Source organism: Pteropus medius, unplaced genomic scaffold (genome assembly GCF_902729225.1).
Source record: "Pteropus medius unplaced genomic scaffold, Ma_sr-lr_union100, whole genome shotgun sequence".
In the NCBI taxonomy this organism is placed as follows: Eukaryota; Metazoa; Chordata; class Mammalia; order Chiroptera; family Pteropodidae; genus Pteropus; species Pteropus medius.
Genome location: NW_024351731.1, coordinates 6,705,787 through 6,726,719, shown reverse-complemented (window position 1 = coordinate 6,726,719; position 20,933 = coordinate 6,705,787). Strand labels below are relative to the sequence as shown.

At 63.5% G+C, this 20,933-nt stretch overlaps 1 protein-coding gene and 1 long non-coding RNA gene across 5 annotated transcripts; one reads left to right on the top strand and one right to left on the bottom strand.

Moving 5' to 3' along the window:
- Positions 1-489: 489 nt before the first annotated feature.
- Positions 490-8,694, top strand: JRK (Jrk helix-turn-helix protein). 4 transcript variants are annotated; one of them, XM_039845947.1, is made up of 3 exons: positions 521-605; positions 1,579-2,472; positions 2,770-8,694. In XM_039845947.1, exon 3 carries the CDS (start codon positions 3,154-3,156, stop codon positions 4,819-4,821), a length of 1,668 nt encoding a protein of 555 aa, XP_039701881.1. In that variant the 5' UTR covers positions 521-605; positions 1,579-2,472; positions 2,770-3,153; the 3' UTR covers positions 4,822-8,694. The 4 variants fall into 4 exon arrangements, with proteins under 4 accessions (XP_039701882.1, XP_039701881.1, XP_039701883.1 ...); XM_039845948.1 differs by lacking the exon at positions 1,579-2,472 and having other exon boundaries at positions 490-605; XM_039845949.1 differs by lacking the exon at positions 521-605 and having other exon boundaries at positions 773-1,779.
- Positions 8,695-11,899: 3,205 nt separating this feature from the next.
- On the bottom strand, positions 11,900-15,092 carry LOC120588764 (uncharacterized). The gene is made up of 2 exons (XR_005649314.1): positions 13,285-15,092; positions 11,900-12,078 (listed from the first exon to the last, which is right to left on the bottom strand). It is a non-coding gene; the product is annotated as an uncharacterized LOC120588764 (long non-coding RNA).
- Positions 15,093-20,933: the final 5,841 nt, after the last annotated feature.

The window sequence follows — 20,933 nt, the reverse complement described above, 5'->3', positions numbered from 1 at the left end:
GGCGCCCACGCTAGCATTTGTCCCACATGCGAAATGTTCACCCCGTCCCAAGCTCCACAGGGTCTCAACTCATCACAGCACAGCATCGGCTCAAGTCAAAATCTCACCCAAGTCGCACCAGCTCAAAAGTCCCAAGTCTCATCATGGAAATCAAAATTAGGTACGGGTGAGGCTCCAGCTAAGAGGCTGGGCGAGAGGACAACACCGTTGCCTTCACGTCGCTGAGGGCGGTGGGGCGGTGGGGGGGGGGGGGCGGCTGATCGCCCCCCTCAGGAAACTTCCACATCAAAGGCCGTCCTGGACCGGGGGGCGCCCTCACGCCCACCCTCGCCCATGACTGCGAGGGCCCCCAACAAAACCCGAGACTCCAGTCACCCCGCGCCCATTCCACAGAGGGACAAGCAGACGCGCCGAGGCCGTGGAGCCCCCGCTCCGCCTCCCAGGGTTTCCCTCCAGCACCCGCACCGGCTTTGGCGAAGCCACCGAGACGCGAGTCCTCCGGGCCGCCTAGAGCGTCCCGGAAGCGGTGGGGAAGGCGCCGGCGCGCGCCGGCGCAGGGCAGAGCGGCGGCGCTTCCGGACGTGGCGGAGGCTCGGGGCTCGCAGGTGAGTGGGGGTCGGGCCCGGGCGGCGGGCGAGCCGGTCCTCTCGGCCGCGCCCCTCGGCTCGGGGTTCGAGCCCCTCGGCCTCCCGCCGCGCGGGGCTCCGGGCCGAACCGCCAGCCGCGAGCGACCCCCGCAGCTCCGCCGTCGTCCCCAGCCCTCGCTCCGAGCCTGGCCTTGGCGCCCCGGGCCGCTCCCGGGGCTCGCCCTGCGGAAGGCACTGGCCACCGAGGGGCCCTCCCTCCCCCGGAAGAAGCCACCGGAGACTAGACTTTTTGCTTTCCCTTTTCGGTTTGCTGTTGCCCCAAACAGAGCTTCTGCCTCCCAAACATGGCACCGGAATAGGAACGCCTCCCAGAGCGGCCTCTGCAGCCTCCCGCGGCGGCTCCCGGCCCGCGGCTTCCCTGCCCGGTGCTCCACGGGGAGGGTCTCTGTGCGCGAACCTACCGGTGTCCACTGGGGAACCCCGCTCGGCTCCCAGGCGCCCTCCCTGCAGGACGCGCACCCCGATGTCTCTGCCACTCGCTAAAGGACCCCCATCCTTCTTGCCCCCAACACTCTCTATCTCTTCCTTGGTCTCCAGAGCCCTTGTTTTTAGCGTATTTCTCCCCCGAGACCCCTGACCCCCCACACCACCCCTCCTCCCTTAAGCCCTCAGGGTCCCTTCGAAGGCCGGGGAGGGCCTGCCTGCCTGTGGATGCGTGCCTCCTCTGTTCTCTCCCACCCCCACTCTGTTCCCTGATGCCCACCCGCATTTTTTTGTCTGTCCCTTGGGCACCAGAGGTTAACATGTTTATTGTCTTGGAGTCCAAGTGGCCTTGGCGCCAGGGCTTCCTTTGAAGTGGCTGGGAGCCCTGTGATCCCTCTTGCTGTGTGTCATGGTACCTTTGGGTTTAAGGAATTGTTTCGGAAATAACATCTGAATTTCATTTTTAAAGGGGGTTTATGTCTCGCGAGTGAGATCATTATGTTTTCAGCTGTCTTGTAGTATCCCGCACACATCTGCACATCAAGCGTGAGGACGCGTTCGTCGCGAGCGAATTTCTGGCGCTGAGCCTCCAGGACCTTTCCAGCCATCCTGGCTCCTTCTCCTCACTCCTGTGGTGCTTCGAGTCAGGCCCTCACAAGTGACTGGGGTCCCATTTCCGCCCGGTTTCATATGAAACATCTCCCTAAAGGTGGATGCGGCCTTTACTTCCCTCCGCTTCCCGCGGGCCAGACAGTACACCGTCACACTGTCACACCCGGAAAATAGGACCAGCACGTTTTTCACTTTGCAGACCAGGAGACTGACTTGGGAGGGTGCAAGGACGTGCCCAGCCCTGGCTGGTGATGGGCCCTGATTTGTCATTGGGGCTCTTGCTACATCTGCGCAAACTGCATTTCTCCTGAGTGGCAGTCTCAAAGGGCCACATTTTTATGCTCTGCGTGTGAGTTGTCCTGTGGCCTCACCACCTGCTTGAAGTTGGAAGAAGCAGCCAAAATGAGGGTTTGGGAGAGAGGCGGGGTGGGGGTGGGGGTCACGGCTAGAAGCACATCTGTCAGTACTGCATGTCTGTCAACTGGGAGGTGGTGGCAGGTGGCAGTAAGCTCGCCGTAGCTGCTTCCTGGGTGATCTGCAGTCCCACTTGAGAGGGCCGAGAGGTCCTGAGGCTGAGTCATGAAGGAAGGGAGGGGACAGCTGACTCTGAGAGAGAAGACGGGCCTGTCAGCAACCACAGTGCTTTCTGCAGACCAGCCAGGCAGTCAGTGTGGGGACCTCAGCTGTTCAGTCCTCAGAGGCTGGAGAGGGTCATCCTCTCGCCAGGCGATTCTCACAGGCTGCCCTGGGCCAGCAAGGATGTACCCACTATGCCCTGCACATCTGCTCGGTAGTGCAGGGAGGGGCGCGGGATGTTTTGGGAAATGGTTATAACAGAATGGACTTGGGCAGCTGGAAGTAACCATAACGACTCCGAAGTCAGGTAGCAGCTGGAAAGAGCCAGCGTGTCCAGCACGCCAGGGGCTGGGCGGCCCCAGACCCCGCTCAGTCACGGGCCAGCCTGTCGTCGGTCGTCTCTGGATCCCTTGTTTCCGCCGCAGCGTCCTGGTTTGCAGCGGCGGGGATCTGTGCAGGCAGCCTGTGCCCACGCTGCGTGACACTCTTTCTTCTCCCTTCTGTTTTCCAGTTCCTAAAGCACTGGGCATGTGACACAGCGCCGCGAGCCCCGGAGAGAGGCACCCCCAGCTCAGACAGTCCGACCTTGGCTGGCTGGAAGCCAGCTGCGGAGGCCCCTCTACTCCCTGGTCTCTGGTTGAAGAGAGACGTTGCCACTGTCCCCACAGAGAAGGCCGGCGGTTCCGACAGTATGGGGAGTGTCTAGGAGCCGGCCATGCTGCTCGGGGCCCGGAAGATGAGGGACAGCTGAGGCGAGAGGCCGCTGGCACCGGAGGGAGGAACGGTGGCTTGTGGGGCGCAGGACCTGCAGAACAGGGCGGAGAGGGGAGCGGGAGGAAGGGGACGGGGAGGCAGGAAGGCCTTCGGGCCGCCCCCGGGACGAGCCGCCCTCCACATGGCCGCCAAGCAGGCTGCTGGGAGGGGCGCGGGGGAGAAGCGCAAGCGGGTGGTGCTGACGCTGAGGGAGAAGATGGACGTGTGCGCGCGCCTGGAGAAAGGCGAGAGCCGCCGGGCGCTGATGCAGGAGTACAATGTGGGCATGTCCACGCTCTACGACATCCGGGCCCACAAGGCCCAGCTGCTGCGCTTCTTCGCCAGCTCCGACTCCAGCAAGGCCCTGGAGCGCCGGCGCACGCTGCACACGCCCAAGCTGGAGCACCTGGACCGCGCGCTGTACGAGTGGTTCCTGGGCCAGCGCGCCAAGGGCGCGCCCGTCTCGGGCCCCATGCTCATCGAGAAGGCCAAGGACTTCTACGAGCAGATGCAGCTTACCGAGCCTTGCGTGTTTTCCGGCGGGTGGCTGTGGCGTTTTAAGGCCAGACACGGCATTAAGAAGCTGGACGCGTCCAGTGAGAAGCACGTGGCTGACCACCAAGCAGCCGAGCAGTTCTGCGGGTTTTTCCGGAGCTTGACCTCGGAGCATGGCCTGACACCAGAGCAGGTTTACAACGCCGGGGAGACTGGCCTCTTCTGGCGGTGCTTGCCGGGTCCCGCCCCTGAGGGGGCCGCGGCGCCTGGCGGCAGACAGAACAGAGACAGGCTGACCGTCCTCATGTGTGCCAATGCCACAGGCTCCCACAAAATCAAGCCCTTGGTGATCGGGAGATGCAGCGGCCCCCGGGCGGCCAGAGGCACCCCGCACCTGCCAGCGGCCCACCGGGCTCACGGCGACGCGCGGGCGGACCGGGCCGTCTTTTCCGACTGGTTCCATCACATCTTCGCTCCCTCGGTGAGAGAGCACTTCCGAGGCCTGGGTCTGCCCGAAGACAGCAAGGCCATCCTGCTGCTGGACAGTTCCCGGGCCCACCCGCAGGAGGCCGAGCTGGTGTCCGACAACATCTTCACCATCTTCCTGCCGCCCAGCGTCACCTCCTTAATCCAGCCCATGGACCAGGGCATCCGACGAGATTTCATGAGGAATTTCGTGAACCCCCCCGTCGCGCTGCAGGGCTGCCACCCACGCTACAGCGTGAACGACGCCATCTGCAGCGTGGCCTGCGCCTGGGACGCCGTGCCGGGCGACGTCTTCAGCCGGGCCTGGAGGAAGCTGTGGCCCGCGGCCGCGTTGGCCGAAGGCTCGTCCTCTGAGGAGGAGCCCGAGCACCCCAGAAGCAAGCCTCACGACCATACCTTCGCGCACGTCCTGGAGCTCGGGAGAGAGGCCGTGTCCCGCGCGAGCAGCAGACTCCACGGCAGCGCGGCCGCGGAGCGGGCTGGGCCCGGGCCAGAGGCCGGAGGGGGGCGCCCCGCCGCGGGCCACCCGAAGCAGGCGGAAAAGGACGGCGGCGGGGCCGGGGAGGGCGACGAGGCGGCCTGGGAGCAGGCGGCCGCGGCCTTCGATGCCGTGGTCCGCTTCGCGCAGGCGCAGCCCTGCTTCTCCGCGCAGGAGCTGGGGCAGCTGCGCGCGCTGCGCGCTGTGTTCGCGCGGCAGCGGCAGGGGCGGCGGCGCCAGGCCCCCAGGGCTGCGGTCAAGCTGGAAGCCCCCCAGGAGCGTGCCGTGGGCTGCGGTTCCCCGCACCCCTGCTTGTCCGCGTCCACGGCGGGCGAGGAGGGCGGGGACTGACCGCGCAGGGCCGCAGGGCCGGGTGGCTGCGCGGCCACGCCCACCAGCGGGGAGCTGTCCTGGGGCGCGGTGCTGAGCGCCGGCAGCCCAGCCCCTCACGTTCCCGTAAAGCAGGTGTTACTGTCTTACCTGTCCTATCAGGAGGATGTGAGGGGAGATTCTGGAAGGGCCCACCAAACCTAAAACGTACCAGAGCATTCCGTGGCCGGAACCTGGGGCTGGGCAGGCGGATTCTGGTCTGGTGTTTCCTGGTTGAGCCTTGCTGTGTTCAAGGGTAGGGATGACTGTCCAGGAGGAGAAAAGCTGGCTCTCAGGCCAACGGGTGGCAGTACCTGCTGCCACTCGACAGGCTGGCACATCTCAAGGCCCACTTCTGCCCCTCGGGCCTTGGCCTGCTGGTCTGGCTGCCATGCCTGTGCTAGGCCCCAAGGACAGGTCACCAGTGGCTAGCACTCAGTTTATGCCATCGAGTCAGCGGATCCGTCTGCTGTGGTTTTGCAGGCAGCCTGTCATTACTCTGGTCACGTGTCCCCACTGCAGGCGTGATCTCAGCAGCACGAGTCTTTCCTGAAAGTTCCTCCACGACCCCACGCTGCTCTTGGACCCCAGGGTGTGGGCCACACGCTGATACCCCGTGGTTGAACTGCTTCCCGTAGAGCAAGCGAGGACTTCGGGCTGGGCCTGCCTGTCACCCGACCACAGGGCCTGTGGTGTTTCTCGCGTCTCGGCCCAGAGTCTAGTAGACAGTCCACTGTCCCACGCTCCCCAGAATTCCCGTTCATGGCCTTTCCGTGGGTAAATCTCGATCAGGCTTTCGGAGAGTGGTCTCAGGTTTGCGCATACGTAACAGAACGGAGGAAGCTGCTTGGATTCCCAGCAGCAGGCAGACGTTTGTCTGCAGCTGTTCACAGTGAGACTTGCGGGGCCGGCAGCCGTTCTGGCCGACTTGGTAAGGCGGGACATGGACAACAGGCGATCCTTCCCTGTCGTGGCCGAGGCACTGCCAGACCCGGACTCGGACGGCCCCAGGTCGGCAGTGCTTGCCAAGAAGGGGGTACTTTTTTGTGTTCTTTTCACTGCTTTGCCCTGGAATTCCATCCCTTCCTGAAGTCACGCCATGGCAGCTGAGTGACGCAGAGTTTTCATCCGTTCGCTGTTCGTCCCACTGGGGGACTCATTCCCGTGAGAGCCGAGGGCACATGCGTGCGTGGTTCGCACTCGGTTTCTCTTCTATTCTTACACCTTTCCACGCGCCAGGGTGACGGCCATTGCCGACACGGCGCTACGCGTGGAGCGTATGTGTGTCTTGTTTCGAACGCACGTGTGAAGATTAGGAAATGAGCACAGGTCATTTAAAGTTTCCTTGCTGATTCTTTGGGCCACGCTGCCTCTGTGCTGTGCTCCTGTGACATTCGTTCCCTTCACATATCTGGGCAGCACCTGCACCTGTGTACTTCTGTGTCATTTTGTGTCACTTTCGGACTCACGCGCATCCCCGTGCCATTGAATTGCGGCTGCTGGAGGTGTGACAGGAAGTTTAGATGTGGAGTCACACAAAGCTGCCTTTGGCATTGGCGGTGGCCGCGTGGAGATGGAAGGACATGCCGAGAGCAGCTCCCTACTGTCAGCTGTCAGCCCCAGCCCAGTGCTTCTTGAGCAGCAGGACTTCGGTGGGTGGGCGGGGCGGGGTCCCCATCAGACTAGACCCCAGGCCAGGGACTCTCCTCATGCCTCGAGACCTGCTTCTGTCCTGGCGTGTCCTGGCCAATCAATAAACATTTGTTGAGGGACCAGCTGAGCGGTGTCTGTCCTCGGGGCCACCTCCCAGAACCAGTGCAGAGTGTGGCTCCTGCTTGCACCCCGCTGCCGCTCAGGGGTGCTTCAGGGAGCAGGACCAGGCCTTGCTTGCCTCCCTTCACGAGTGAGCTCCCCTTCCTCCCCACGGGGGCTCACCTCTGGAGATCTTGGGCCGAGCGAGGATTCTCGGGGTACAAGTGCTGGCACAGGCCCAGAGCCCAGCGAGGCCGTCCTGTGAGCTGCGTGGCCAGCCCTGGTGAGTGCCTCTGTCCTGTCCGCTCCGTCCTGCCGCCTGGGGCTCCTCTCAGAGACACTGTGCCTTCCACGGGCTCGTCCCCAGGGGCTTCACTCCACTAGCTGTCCTTTCTGAGAGGCTCGAGTGGTCTGAGGACGTAGCCTCAGAACCTTTTTCCTAATCTTCATTGTATCCCACTGGACTAGATGCGAAACGAGCTTCGGGACAGTGCGACCTTCCTCCTCCGTCTTCCCCGCCCCCGCCCGGCCCTCGCTGCTGGTGGGCTTGGCAGGGGCAGGACCGCTGTGGCCCACAAGGTGGTGTCTCCCTCTCTCAGATTCTCCTTTCCCCGGAGGGGGGCTGTCACCCAAGGTGGGCGTGCCGCCTTGTTGTGGGGTTGGAGCAGGTGTGGGCAGTGAGTGCCTCAGGGGACTCGCAGAAGCCAGGTATCTCCAGGCCTCCAGGCCGGCTGCAGACCTCGCGCCACCCCCAGCCTGGGGTTTACTGAGTTCTTACTCCTTCGGTGGGACTCTGAGGGACAGAGGCTCCGTAGCCTATTGATTGCCCTGCCGGCCGGCATGTCTTCCCATTGACGGGTGTGTCCTGGGTCAGGCCCGAGGTCCCAGATGGGCAGCTAGATGTTGGCGGGGAGGGGTCAGAGCCTGCGGTGGTCTGTGAGCAGGGCCCAGCCTGCAGCGGGGGCTTCCCAGAGGTGTTGGTCTTTCCCGCCTGCTCCCACCGGTCCCCTCCCTCGCCCACTGCTCCTCTGGGTCTTGGCCTGAGCCCTGCCAGCCCCACTCCCACTGGGTCACCGCTGCTGGCACTTTTCCTGCCGCCCACCCCCTTCTCCCAGAGGCCCTGCTGCCACGGAGGGCAAGGGGTCCTGGGCTTTGGGGGTGCTGGGGGTGACCAAGATGTCAGCCAGATAGGCTCGGAGAGCTCTGGCCTCAGTGGGGCTCTGGGACCGGGGAGGGGTGCCTGCTGCCCCAGGCTCGGCCTGAGGCTTGGCTGAGCTCAGGAGGAAGAGGAGGCCTGGCTGGTGGGAGGCAGCGCTGGAGGTGGTGCCGGAGCCGGGCCCAGGTCATCCGTCGGTGAGGGAGGCCCTGAACCAGGCAGGTGGCAGGTGGGATAGGTGTGGGAGGAGGTGAGTCCTTGGGCCACCCTCAGCCTACCCACCCGCTGTACCACCTGCCAACTGCCAGCCCACCACGGCACGCTCCATCTCCCCATTCTGAGTGAGTCATTTTGCCCCATTTTGGGGGGGCAATAAGTATTTATAAAAGGCTTTTGCCTGGCAAGCCCAGAACGGGGGGCTTGCTGTGAGCTCAGGAACACGCCCAGCCTGGCCACGCTCACGGGGACACCCTTCAATCTCTTATTTGTGGTTCCAAACATGAGGCCACCGCTCTCATTGCACCTCGTTACTTGATTAAACAGACGTTATCAAAACAGCAGAGGGAGGGGCCAGGGGAGGTGGCAGCTTCTTGAGGGCGGAGCCAGGGTTGGGAGGCCAAGGCCCGTCCCCTGCAATTGGGGGATATGCTGGGGTTCCTGAGGGCCTCATCGCACCTCATCCCTAGAAAGGGAGAGACCCTGCACTCCTCCCATGCCCCAAGACTCACCACAGCATGCTTGCAGATGTGCTGTGTGTCCGTGGGGGCCACCAGCCCCACCACCAAGCCCCCCTCACAGGATCCTGCCAGCCTGCGGTCACCAAGGACGCTGGCCGCAAAAAGAGCAGCCTCTCCCACTTTCAAAGGACAGAAGTTGAAAGAAAAACATTTCACTGCAGCTAAAACAGTTAAGTCAATAAAACAAGCCTTTCTGTTTATTGAACTCAATCTAGGTGTTCGGTTCCTGGACTTGTCTTCAACTTGCCGTCTGCCGGGCAATAACCGCCGTGGGCCTCTGTCTCGTTAGTCTTCCCTGTTTGGGACCTGCCATCCTGCAGCCTGGGGTGGCTCCCTGAGTCAGAACTGGGGGTGGGGGGAGAGGGGAACCCGCAAGTGCTGAGTCAGGGTTCTGTGCTGCAGTGTTGGGGACAGGTGTATGACCTGAGGGCTGGGGAGAGGGGCTGGGAGTTGCCCCCTGATGGCACAGAGCCTCTGTTTGCAGTGGAGGAAGGCTCTGAATTCATGGTGGCGATGGCTGCACGACACTGCGAGGGTGATCGGTGCCACCGAGCCGTCCCTGCAAAATGGCAGATGTGGTGAATTTTATGCTCTGTGTTTTTACTGCAATAAAAAAGAGCCGGAGGAGTGGGACCTGGTGACCCTGGGCTGAGGTCCGTGGAGCCGCACGGAAGAGGCCAGGCCACTGAGGCCAGCTCCATCAGGAGGGCGCTGGAGGGGAAGGGGGAGTGATGTCCCTGGAGCCCAGGGCCGGGTCCAGAGGGTGGCTTGTCCCGGCCTGTCCCTCTCCCACCTCCCCATTTCCCTTCAGCAGCCCAGACAGAACCTGCCGACCCTGCCTGGAAAATTCGGGAGGACAGCCAGGCCAGTGGGGCAGGGAGGGCTGGGTGCAGGGCGGCGGGGCAGGAGAGGGGGTGTTTGCTTAGCTTGTCCATCAGCAAACGTTCACTGAGCACCTGCTACGGGCCAGGAATTGCCAAACCCCCTCACCCAGTCCACAGGGTGGATTTGTGCCTCCAAAAGCAGTGAGGGGCCAGGCGGTCAGACCCTAACTGGAGCAGGATGAGGCCTTTTGAGGGCCCAGGAGCCTCTGTCCTTGGCCCTTGGAGAACTGGAGCGCAGCCCCCAGGCTCAGGGAGGCCTCCGGGCTGGGCCTGCCTCCGACCCCACCATCCCTCCTTGTCATTTCTCCACATTTATTGAGATCCCCTCCTCAGAGGCCTCGCTGGCCACCCCACCATGTGGGTCCTGGGCATTTTCCACCCAGGCTGGCCGCTTGTTTACTCCAGCGTGCTCACAGCAACCTGCTGGTGGCTCCTGGCCCATCCTCCAGGCCTGGGGACCGAGGGTGCCCCGCCAGGGATCAGCCCGGGCAGAGGGGGACCTTGTTCATTCTTGATTTGAAAAAACAGTTGCGAACAATTTTTAGTTACTTGGGAAAAACTAAGCATGGTTGGGCCTTAGGTTCCATCAGGGACTTTGTGCAAACTGCATCAGTGACAAGGGTGTTTGGTTTTGTCCCCAAAGCCTTTGTTCCACAGAGGAAAAACAAAGCATTTGCAGGGAAAAGGATGCAGGGTGTGGGGCTTGCTCTAGGATGCTCCAGGAGGAAGGGGGCTGTTGGAGAACACTGGGGCCCTTTCCCATCTCCCTGCTGGTGCATGTTCACGGGAAGACGCCTTTCGAAAAGGCTGGAAGGGGGGCTGCAGCACCCCCCAGAGCCCCAGGCGACCCTCCCGGCCTCCTCTGGGCAGCCCTCCCCAGGCCCTGCCCCCTCTGCCGCACCCTCCATGCACGCCCCAGGCAACCCACTGCTGGCAGGTGCGTCAAGGGCTCCGAGGTGCTGGGCCCGTGACGCGCTTTGCTCTGAGACACAAAGTGCTCTTTCCACTGAAGAGAGGCCCCGTGGATACCTGGGAGGTGAGTCAGCGCTGCCGCTGCAGTGGGGATTAACAGTAATTGCGCTGCAGTCACTCTTGACAGCCTGTCACTCTTGACAGCCATAATGTGGTGGGGGAGGGACGGGAGAAGCTGGTTCAGGCACTGGGAGAGTCAGGCCTGAGGCTGGGCCTCCAGGACCAATCCAGGCCCCTGAGCCCCTGGGCCGCAGTGGGAGCTCTGTGCCCGGCAAAGGCTCACGTTTGGGTGACTGGTGTATGGCGGGGGGAGGGGGCGTTAAGCCCGCAGAGCCGACTCTCCTATTAGGACCAAGGAGAAAACCTCGGTGTCCCTGGAAGCTCACAGGAGGGGTACGCCTAGCTGTAAGTGGCTGCCGTCCACTTGTTGTGGGCGGGTGCTGGCGTCCCCTGCTATCCTGCGAGGTGAGCCCACCCAGGGGGTGCAAGTGACCTCAGCACTGAGGCTCAGGCCAGGCGTCCTGGACCCCAGAGGGATGCAGCTGGGCACGAGGCTGTCAGAGCAGCCTAGGAAGCAGCTGCTGCTGTGCCCCAACCAAGAGGGGCGCCCGGCCCCATGCTGCCCGAGAGGGACTGTGGTGGCCACCCGCCATGCACTCCAGGTGACTCAGCCCTCAGCGGGGAGCTAAGCTGGGAACAAAGGGCCGATGGCGACCTGGCATGACAGGTATTCAGGGTGCCTGTAGGGACATCTCTTGGAGTCGGATGGTGTCCTGTACCAGGGGACTTGGAGCGGCCTTTGGAAGATAAGAAGTGGGTGGGGGGCTCAGGACAGGCCTGGTCCACAGTGCCCTAATTGTCCCCCAGGGCCCCCACACCCTCTGGCCAGCCTGCCGCTGCCATGTGCAGGCCTCGGGCCGTGGGCTTCTTCTCCACAGGAGCTCGACCCAGGCGGGGGCAGTGATGGCCACCACAGCAGCGGGTGCGGAACATCTGGCGAGCGCATTCCTCGGGGCCTGCGGGTTTAGCGCCCCCACCTCCTGTCCACCGTCAGCCTTGCCAGCCCCCCACAGTGGCACTGGCGGGTTCTCACTGTTTGGTGGTTTCACATCGGGAGGACTGAACGTCGATGTCAGAACGCAAAATGGGTATCTGGCAAGTGCTCTGAAACGCACCAGGCCCCGCGGCTCCGGTCCTCACAGGAAGAGATGCTTCCTTTTTTAGTGACAGGAACATCTTCCCAGCTTGTCTGCAGGACCGGGAGCTGGAAGCCACCTACCTCCAGGGACACGGTGTTCCCCATGCCCAGCCTGAGGTCTGGGCGCTGCTCACCACTGCGTCTCATCGTCCCAATGAAATGGGACCTTCCAGACACTAGAGGACAGGCCATCGTCCTGACCACTGGGTCAGCCAGGCTGTCATCCTGTGAGCCACACACTCCTCAGAGACTCTCCGTGGGGCTGAGTGAGGAGACAGGGCCGTCTGGACAGGCCCTGCCCTCAGAGAGTCGGGTGGCCGGTATGACACATTCGAAGTTGTCATGTTGCAGGAAACAAAACTCTGGGATTGGGCTATTTATTCGTTTTCTCTGATTAGGAAAGTGAACTCGGAACCTTGCCTGGATGTAGACCCGGGTCTGCTTCCGTCAGAGACTCGTCCGTCATCGGCAAAGCGCATCATCAGCCAGAGCAGGCGGGGTCGGGTGGTCGCATGGATAACAAAGGTGGTGGCAGTTGTACTGTGGTCACGACAAGGGTGTTGATGTTGGGTGTCGTGGTGGGGTGGCCATGGTTATGGCGGGAGTGGAGGTGGAGAGGTCGTAGACAGTGACAGTGGTGATGGTATGATGCTGTCTCATGGGTAGTGAAGGCGGTGGTTTTGACAGTGGTGACAAGTAATGGGGGTGGAGGGGATGGTGCTGATGGTGAATAAATAGTAATAATGTCGTAAATGAAAATAGTAGTAATAATAAGTAAATGTCAATAAATTAATAAATAGTAAATAATAATAATAATAAATAACAAATAATAATAAATATCTGTAGTAAATAATAATGATAAATGTCGTAATAATGTCTCAAGCAATAATAAAGTAAATAATAAATGCAATAAGTAATAGTAAATAATAATAATAATAAGTAATAATAATAATATCTCTAAAGTAAACAATAATAGTAAGTAATAATCGTATCCATCGTAATAATAATGAATGTAATGTCGTAATAATGTAAGTAATAAAATGCCAATTAATGTGTCGTCAAGTAGTAATGGTAATAATAAAGTAATGTCGTAATAATGTAATGTCGTAATCCACAATAATAAGTAATCAAATAAATAAGTAATAATAGTAAATGATATAGTAAGTAATAATACAATATCGCAGTAATAATAGTGATGATGATGATGGTGGTGGTGATGATGGTGGTGATGATGGTGAAATTGGTGGCGGTGATGGTGATGGTGGTGATGGTGGTGATGGCGGTGATGGCCATGATGGTGGTGATGGGGTTGGTGGCAGTGGCGGTGATGGTGGTATTAACGGTGGTGATGGTGGTGGAGGTGATGGTAGAGGAGATAATGGTTATGATGGTCGTCATGGTGGAGATGATAGTAATGATGGTAGTGGATGAAGCTGCTGGTTGTGGGGCTTGTTCCGCCCTTGCCCCTTGCCCAGAGGTGGGGGCCTCTGAAGCCCTCCAGTCTTGGGTGGAGGCAGGATGGGCTCCAAGTTTCCACCACTGCCCCCCACTTCCCCAGACCCACGGCCACCCTTGCCCGCTGCTCTCCCTCTTGCCTCGGTCCGTGACGAACGGACCCACCGTGAGGCCCGGCACCACCTGTCTGCCATGTGCCCACCTCTCTCCCTCCCCCTCTCTGCCTCCATGTCTCTGCTCTACTCCAATCTCTCCATCTCTGGGCCTGGTGCCCACCGGCCTGGCCCTTACCGGCAGGGGTCATTGTTGCCACTGTCCTCACCGCATGCCAGGAGGTCGGGAAGTGGGGGAGGCCTTGCCCTTCCGGGTGCATCAGGGGCTGGGGTACAAGCCGTGGGACTGAGAGGAGCAAAGGAGCAGGTAAGGGGGGCCCCAGATCTGGTCTCTGGGGCAGTTGTCCAACCCCCAAACTCAGAAGTTGGGGTGAGGGTACAGGGCCCCAGGGACTGTCCCACCCACTCTAGCTCAGCCCACCACACCCACATCCACTCTGCGCTGAGGCGCAGGACCCTCGGCAGGCTCCCGGGTGCACCCCCACTTCATTTCCATACCCTCCGACCTAAAGCTCTGGCTGTTTTTCACATCCTGCTGCCTCCGCCTCCTCCCGTGGGGCCCCTCTCTCCATCCTCTGGGTGCTCCCCACTCTCTGCCCTGAATCCCTCCGGCTGTGCCCAGGGCCTTGTGTCCCTCGCAGGTGGGGCTTCATGTCTTGGCTTCCTCAGACCTAGAACACCCCATGGCAAGGTCTGGGCAGGGCCTGTAGGTCTGGGGAGCCTCAGGGAGGAGGTCAGACATTGGCCAGAGGGTCCCCCCAGCCCACCTCCCAGAGCCGAGGGGCAGCACTGACCCCCCCCAGGACTGCTGGCTTTGCCCGTTCCTTTCTCTGGGCCTGACCCAGCCTGAGCCCCCAGCCTGCCTGCCCACACCCTTCCCTTGGAGGCCCCCTCTGATGGGCTGCCCCGCCCCGGGCCCGATCCCCAGTCCATCTGGCCTGAGAGGAGGGAGCGTGTGTTGATGAGAATCCATGGAGTGGGGGACCCCTGACACCCATCGTGGTGTGGGCCGTGCCCCCAACTCCTCTGCCGCCTCAGGCAATTCCTGGTCCTGGAGGTGTGGGGGCCTCCCACGTGGCCCAGTGGCCGATGGCCCACAGGAAGCTCGGCTGAAGAAGGAACAGGACAAGGCCAGGCCAGGCCCAGGCCCAGGCATGGCGGGAAAAGCCCACTGGTCTGGGCCTTCCCACCCCCCAGGCCCCGCAGTCTACACTGGCTCGTGGGGAGCAGACGGGTGTCCCAAAGCAGGAGGAGGCGCGGTGCCAGCGTGCAGTAGAGCAGGCTGACGCCAGAGGCTCCCCCAGGCCCCGCCCCCACGCGTCCCTAGAGGGGCGCCTGCCCCAGACGGGACGTGGTCTGGGAATAATACCAGTCACGTGTTCTGCCAGTGCAGGCTGCCCTGGCGCTGGTCACTCGTGCTCGGCCTCCGGCGACAACTTGCCCATCAGCTGAAGAAGCCGAGGCTCAGAGGGGATCGGGAACGGCCGGGGCTCCGGGCTTTGGCAGTGGCAGACAGCAGGGGACAGTAGGACCGGGACCAGCTCGGGGTCAGGAGTCTGGACTCAAACTGCAGCTCGGCTGCTTGCTCACTGCCTGGTTCTCCGGGAGAGGGGACAGGTACTCTGCCATCACGGCCGGGTGGACGCTGGGCCCCCGAGTGCCAGGTTCATCATGGCTATGGCTGGCCCCCTAGAGGCCCATAGCAGACAGGGCGGTGCCCATACCCATGAAGCAGGGGCAGTGGGGGAAGTCGCCAGACTGGGCGGCTGGGCGCCTACAGCTGGGCAAGGCGTCTGGGCAGCGGCTGCGGGCCATTCAGGTCGGGAGCCCAGGAGAGAGGCCTCGGCCGGACAAAGCGACCCATGGGGATATATGTGAAGGCTGAAGGCAGGGTGCTCAGGCCCAGCCTCGAGGGAGGGGAGGGAGTGGCCAGCAGAGGAACAAAGGAGGGCCACCCATCAGACAGGTGGCCAGGCTGAGGCCTGGAGGGGGGGGGAGGGCCCGCCGTGCCATCCTCTGGGGTGCCAGGGTCCCTCTCGCACCCTGTGAGCCCCTAGGGATCAGCGTCCTTCCTCTTTCCCTCCCTCCCTCGGACGATGGCGCCCAGGGCCGGTCCAGGTGACAGAGGCTGTGCCAGCTCCCGGCACCCAGCAGGTGCTGGGCGAGCCACGACTGTCCCTGTTCTGTTGGCCCCACGTTGCACCCAGGCTCCCTTGGCCTAGGCAAGGGCCCCTGGGGATTTGCCGGAGGCCAGATTGCCACTGGGCGGGGCTTTCCCAGCTCTGAGAGGACTGTCCCCAGCGGGCACGGCAGACCCACTAGGGCCAGCACAATGGGGAGCGAAAGCCGGGGCGATAATGAGGTTCAGGGCAGGTGGCACTGTGCCAAAGTCACACAGCAGGCCAGTGGCAGGGGCACAGGACCCAGGCCTCTGGCCAAGCTGGCTGGTGCCACTTCCGGCTGGAGGGGTGCTGGGCGGGGGTCGCTTCAGGGCAGCCCCTCCCAGGCGTGGAGCCTGCGTGCGTGGGGAAGCTCCTGGCACGTCACGCTGAGCTATTCTCAGCCTCTTTCCTTTCATGGCTCCGGAAGCCGCTGCTGAGCTGGGTAGAGATTTAGGAGAGATTTCCCTGGAGAAGCAGAACAGCAGGGAGGTGTGGACGAACGCCACCCCCTCCCTGGCACGGGCCGTCCTGAATCTCCAGTTCTGCGGGTGTCTGGTCAGGGCCAGCTGGCAGCAAAACCCCCTATCCTGGATGAGGAGCCAGCCATACTTAGGGTTCCAGCAGCACGATCTGGGGTCCCTGGGCGTCCAGGGAGGCGGCGGGGCCGGCACAAAGCCTGGCTGGCAGCCCAGTGGGGCAGGGTGGAGGGGGCTGCGCCTGGCTCCGAACCACCAGGCAGCTGCCAGCTGTTCCTGGTGGGTCCCCCCCCTCACACCTGACTGCCAGGGCCTCTGAGCCGAGTGGACTGGGCCCCTGGCTCCCCACCTTCCCCCACCCCCAAACAGCCCTCAGATTGGTCCTTTTCCCACTCCTGGTACCTGCTCTCCAGCTGGAACACTGGCCTGAAACAGGTCCCTATACACCTGCCCCTGTGGCCCCGCTGTCCTCACCCCGGGCCACAGAGCCAGTGTTGGAGGCCAAAGCATCCTGGCCACTGCAAGGAGGTATGGGCCCCCCTCCCCATCCCCCATCCCCGCCAGGCTCTGCCCCTGGGGACAAATGGATGGAATCCAGCCGTCGGCCCCTCACCCCTTGCCCTACCAGACCCCCTGCACCCAAATTCCACCTGCTCACCCTCCAGCTGTCTCCGCCCATCAGCTCTGGCCACAGCACACCTGGGGGCTCAGGGCACCTCTGACCAGAAAGCGTGCCCTCGGGGCTCAGGGCCTGGCACGGTCGGTGAGCAGAGCATACCTCGGCTGGACCGTTCAGGAAGGCACCTGTGCGTACTCACACACTCACAGGCACACTCACACACAGGCACACACAGACACAGGCGCACTCACACCCTCACAAATGGGCACGCTCCACGCAGACGCACACACAGAGCACACACAGACCACAGAGAGCACTCCACGCTCTGAAATGGGCACGCACACACACAGGCAGCACACAGGGGCAACACACACAGAGGCACACTCACATACACACATAGGCGCACACACACAGGCACACGCACAGGCACTCACACACTCACGGACAGGCGTGCAGGCGGCTGCCTGTACCGTGGCTGTGAGGTGGGCACGTACAGAGGACGAGGCTGACGGGATGTGGGCAACACCGCCCTGGGAGACCGGGCGGCCTTCTTGGAGGTGGTGACCCCAGGCTCAGATTTAGACAGCGTGCGAAGCCACGCTGGGGGTTAAGGCTTAGGCTTTCAAACCGAGCAGGCCCTTGTCAGGTGAACGTGGGTGGCGGGGTGTGGGTGGGTGGTGTGTGGTCCCCCGGTCCCCCGGCCCCCTGGGCCGAGAGGGAGCCTGGCCCCGTTTAGTCCAGTCTGCCCCTTGCATGAGGACGACGGCGGGCCACAGGAGTGAAGCGGTTTGTGGGAGGTCACGCAGCACCTCGGCGTGACGCAGGCGTGCAGGCGGGTGCCCGGTTCCTGCCCAGGGGTCCGTGGACACTCAGACCCGAGGAGGCACCGTGGAGCGGAGGGCACACCTTAGAGCCAGGTGCCCTGTGGGTTCCTACGTGGCACCCCAGCCCCGGCTGTGGGGACTCTCCAGTCGCCCACGGTAGGCTGCAGGGGCCTCTCTTCCCCATGTGCCGGCTTGGGCTCGGGTCTGAGGGGCCCAGCCTGATCCCTGGAGGCCTGGGGTGGCCCCTTGAAGAGCTTGAGGCTCCGCGTGAAGCGGGGCCATGCGAAGTCTGGCGTTCCCCAGGGCCTATGCGGGGTCGCTGTGATGCCCCTACTTCATAGAGCATCTGCACCTCCCCGCTCAGCGCCTGCCGGCTGGGGCTCGGGAACTGTTTGTTGACTGAATGACTGACGCACCTCACGGCTGAGCAGGGCGGGGAAGGCCACGCGCACCTTACAGGAGAGGAAACAGAGGCCGGGGAGGGCTGCGTTGCCGCGGGAGCCAGCGGGCCTTCCCTGCCCACACCCTCCCCCGGCACCCTGGCTCTGGCCTGCCGGGCCTTGGCTGGGACGAGAGCCAGAGCCGCGGCCCCCTCTGGGCCTTGGTCTTCCCTTCTGTGCCGGCTGCGGGCGGGGCGAGCCGGCGAGGTCCTCTGAGGCTGGCTCTGTACCACCCGGTCCCCGGGCTCCTGGGCTTGGCCTCCCGGCCCAGGAGGAACGCCTGCAGGGTGCCAGGAGCAGCTGGCTCGGGCACAGCAGTGCCAGGATCATCGGAAAAATACCAACTTCCCTAGGAGGCTGGATGGGGAGGCGCCGAGGCAGGAGGCAGGAAGGAGGCAGGAGGGAGGAGGGTCTGGTGTGTGGGGGCCCGGAACTAACAGGCTGCCTGTTCTGGAGACAGGACACAGCACACACACCCTGCCAAACCGGAGGGAAGGAAGCAGGGAGGGAGGGGGTGGGAATCGGAGAGAGAATGTTCCCGCAGCTCCGCACGGCCAGGGCTGAGCCCTGCTCCCGCCATCGGGCACGTGCTTTGCACTGACGGTCCCCTGAGACCCCCGCCCTGGCCTGCCCTGGCCCCCGGGTCTCTGTCTTAGGCTACTCTGCTGGGCAGGCACATCGGGCAGCTGCACAGGAGGAGCCCAGCCTGTCACCTGGCGGCTCGGTGGCCTGAGGTGGGTCCCCCCCGCCTCTCCGAACCTCTGTGAAAAGGGAGGGAGACCCTCCCGAGAGACGAAGTGACGGCCGCGTCCCTGTCCCCCTTTGTCGGCTTCTCTCTCTGCCCCTCCGTTTCCGCCACCTCAACCTTTTCCTCCTTGGTCTTCAGCCTCCCTCAGCTCTGATCCGCTGTGCCCTGTGCCCTGTGCCCTGTGCCCTGCCCCGTCCCCGCCTCTGCCGGGTGCCCTCAGGGGAGGGATGGTGGCTGGGGCTGCTGCAGGCAGCAGTGGGCAGGGCCGGTGGGAGGGCCCAGGTGTCCCCCCAGCTGACCGGGCTCAGACTGCAGGCCTTTCTCCTCGCGGCAGCTCGCGCACGTCCTCAGGGCCTGTGCAGCCACCGGGGCAGACGTCCAGGCCCCGTGCCGCCTCGGGGAGCGGAGGAGGAGACGGAGCAGGAAAGCAGCAGAACACAGGGGCCGCGGGCGGGGGTCCCCGAAGTGACCGTTAGGAGGCCCGAAGCAGGACGAGCTGGGGAGAACCCTTGGGCTGGGGTCTCGCCAGGTGAACCTGTCCCGAGGCCGGGAGGGACGGAGGCTGTTCACCAGGAAATGCTGGCCCAAGGAGCTGGGCCTGCGGCGGGCTCCACGCGGGCACGGGGCTGGCCTGGTCCCTCTCCAGCTCCCTCAAGTGTGGTAGCAATGGAACGAGGCCATGTGAGCCGGGGTGGCCCCGCAGGGTGGCAGGGTGGGCAGTGGTACATGTAGAGGGTGGCACACCTGGACCACAGACCAAGGCCAGGCGGGAAGGGGCAGGTGAGAGAGAGAGGCAGACCCCCGCCCTGGCCTTCCTCTACAAGGACAAGGCCACGAAGCCAGCCCGAGGGGCCCTGGCACAGGTGCCGGGATCGGCTGGAGTGTGTGTGAGGCGGCCTGTGAGCTCTGCCCCCAAAGACGCTGGTGCTCACACCAGGGCTGAGCGGTGCTTGCTGCTGACGCAGGAGATGAGCCCCGAGGGAGCCCCAGGAGGTGAGTCCAGGGGCTGGGACCGAGGCCCCGCTGGGAGGGGGCAGGCGAGCCCCCCTCCACCTCCAGACCACACTCTGGGCCCCCAGAAGGGGAGCAGGGAGGGGGGACTGGGGCACAGGCGGTCCGTCCGGCCTTGCTGAGCAGTACCCCCGGCTTATCTGGGGGCCCAGCCTGTGGGGACCGGGAGCTGGCACTATAAGGGGTCCTGAGAGGCAGATGTGAGCCCTGTGGGGAAAGCACGTGGCCGCGGGGCAGCCATGGGAGCCCGGCACCGTCTGCAGGCTGACGGGGGTCTGAGGGGGCTGGACCAGGGCTCCCAGAGGCCGTGGATGTGGGAGGGAGACCCAGCTTGAGATGCGCATCTCAGCATCATTTGGTCCGCACCTGGGGTCTGGGGGCCTGGGGCCCGAGGATCAGAAGGCCAGGACCCCAGAGGAGCTCGAATGGGGGCTGCCTGGATCCAAGAGCTGGGCAGAACCCCTCTGTGGTCCTCTGCCCCCGCACCCCAGTGAGACGCCTCTTTCTAAGGCAGGCCAGGCCTCCGGAGCTGGCGGGCCCAGGAGAAGCAGAGCAGCTGGGCCCTGGGAGTGGGGGTTCCCCCAGGCTCTCCCACTCCCTAAACAGTCTAGCTCCCCCTCCTCCTGCCCCTCCCAACCTGCAGGATCTGCTCTGGCTGAGGCTTTGGGTTGGAGGCCGGCAATCTGACCTTCATCCCTGCTTGTGGGGGAGGGCGGGCACGGAGGGGCAGGCGGGGGCAGACCCCCATCCCAGGCAGGAAGCAGCCTGGCCTCTTTTCCAGGGGCAGAAGAATGGTGCCCCAGGCTCCAGTGCGGGGGCTTGCTGAGGGCTTCTGGGGCGATAATTGGGCAACGATTAAGTGTTCCCTGAGCAAGCAGCGGCTGCTGCCTGTCACCTGTCACTGTGGGCCCTGTGGGCACAGCCTCAGCGCAGGTCCTGCTGGCTCCGCATGACCGGCCCCAGCATCTCCTTCGGGGCTGGACTGGCCAAGAAAGGGGGACACCAGGGGTCTGTGTCGAGCCCGGCCCTGCCTGCGAGGCCTCCTCGAGATTCCCTCTTGGGCCAGGCGCCCCCACAAAGGCGGTGGTTACCCCGCTCTAGTCTCCTGCCTTTGTGCACCCCTCCCCCAGCTCCTCTCGCGCCCCGCCTCACCTGCTGCTCTCCGCCTGGTCAACCCTCTAGGCCCTGGCTGGGCTCCCCGTCCTCCAGGAGGCCCTGCCGGACCGCTGCTGCCTTGGGTGGGGTGGGTGGGGGCTGGAGGCCACTGTGGGCCCAAGGCCCATAGAGGCCTGGCCTGGCCTGGGCTCCTGGCTGGTCAAGGGATCTTGTCCCTGGTCATTCTGCTGCTGGCTCTGGCACCGCCGCTGCACCAGCGTGAGCACGGGCACACACGTGCCGGAGTGCGGCCCCTGCCCTGCTTGCTCGGCCGGAGCCTTCCCTGACACGGGCCCCAGCTCACCTCCGACGCGGACACAGCCCCGGGTCTGTGCGCGGGCCACTGGCCGGCCTGGCCGCGCCTCAGCGGTCTCACGCGCGGGCGGCCGCCT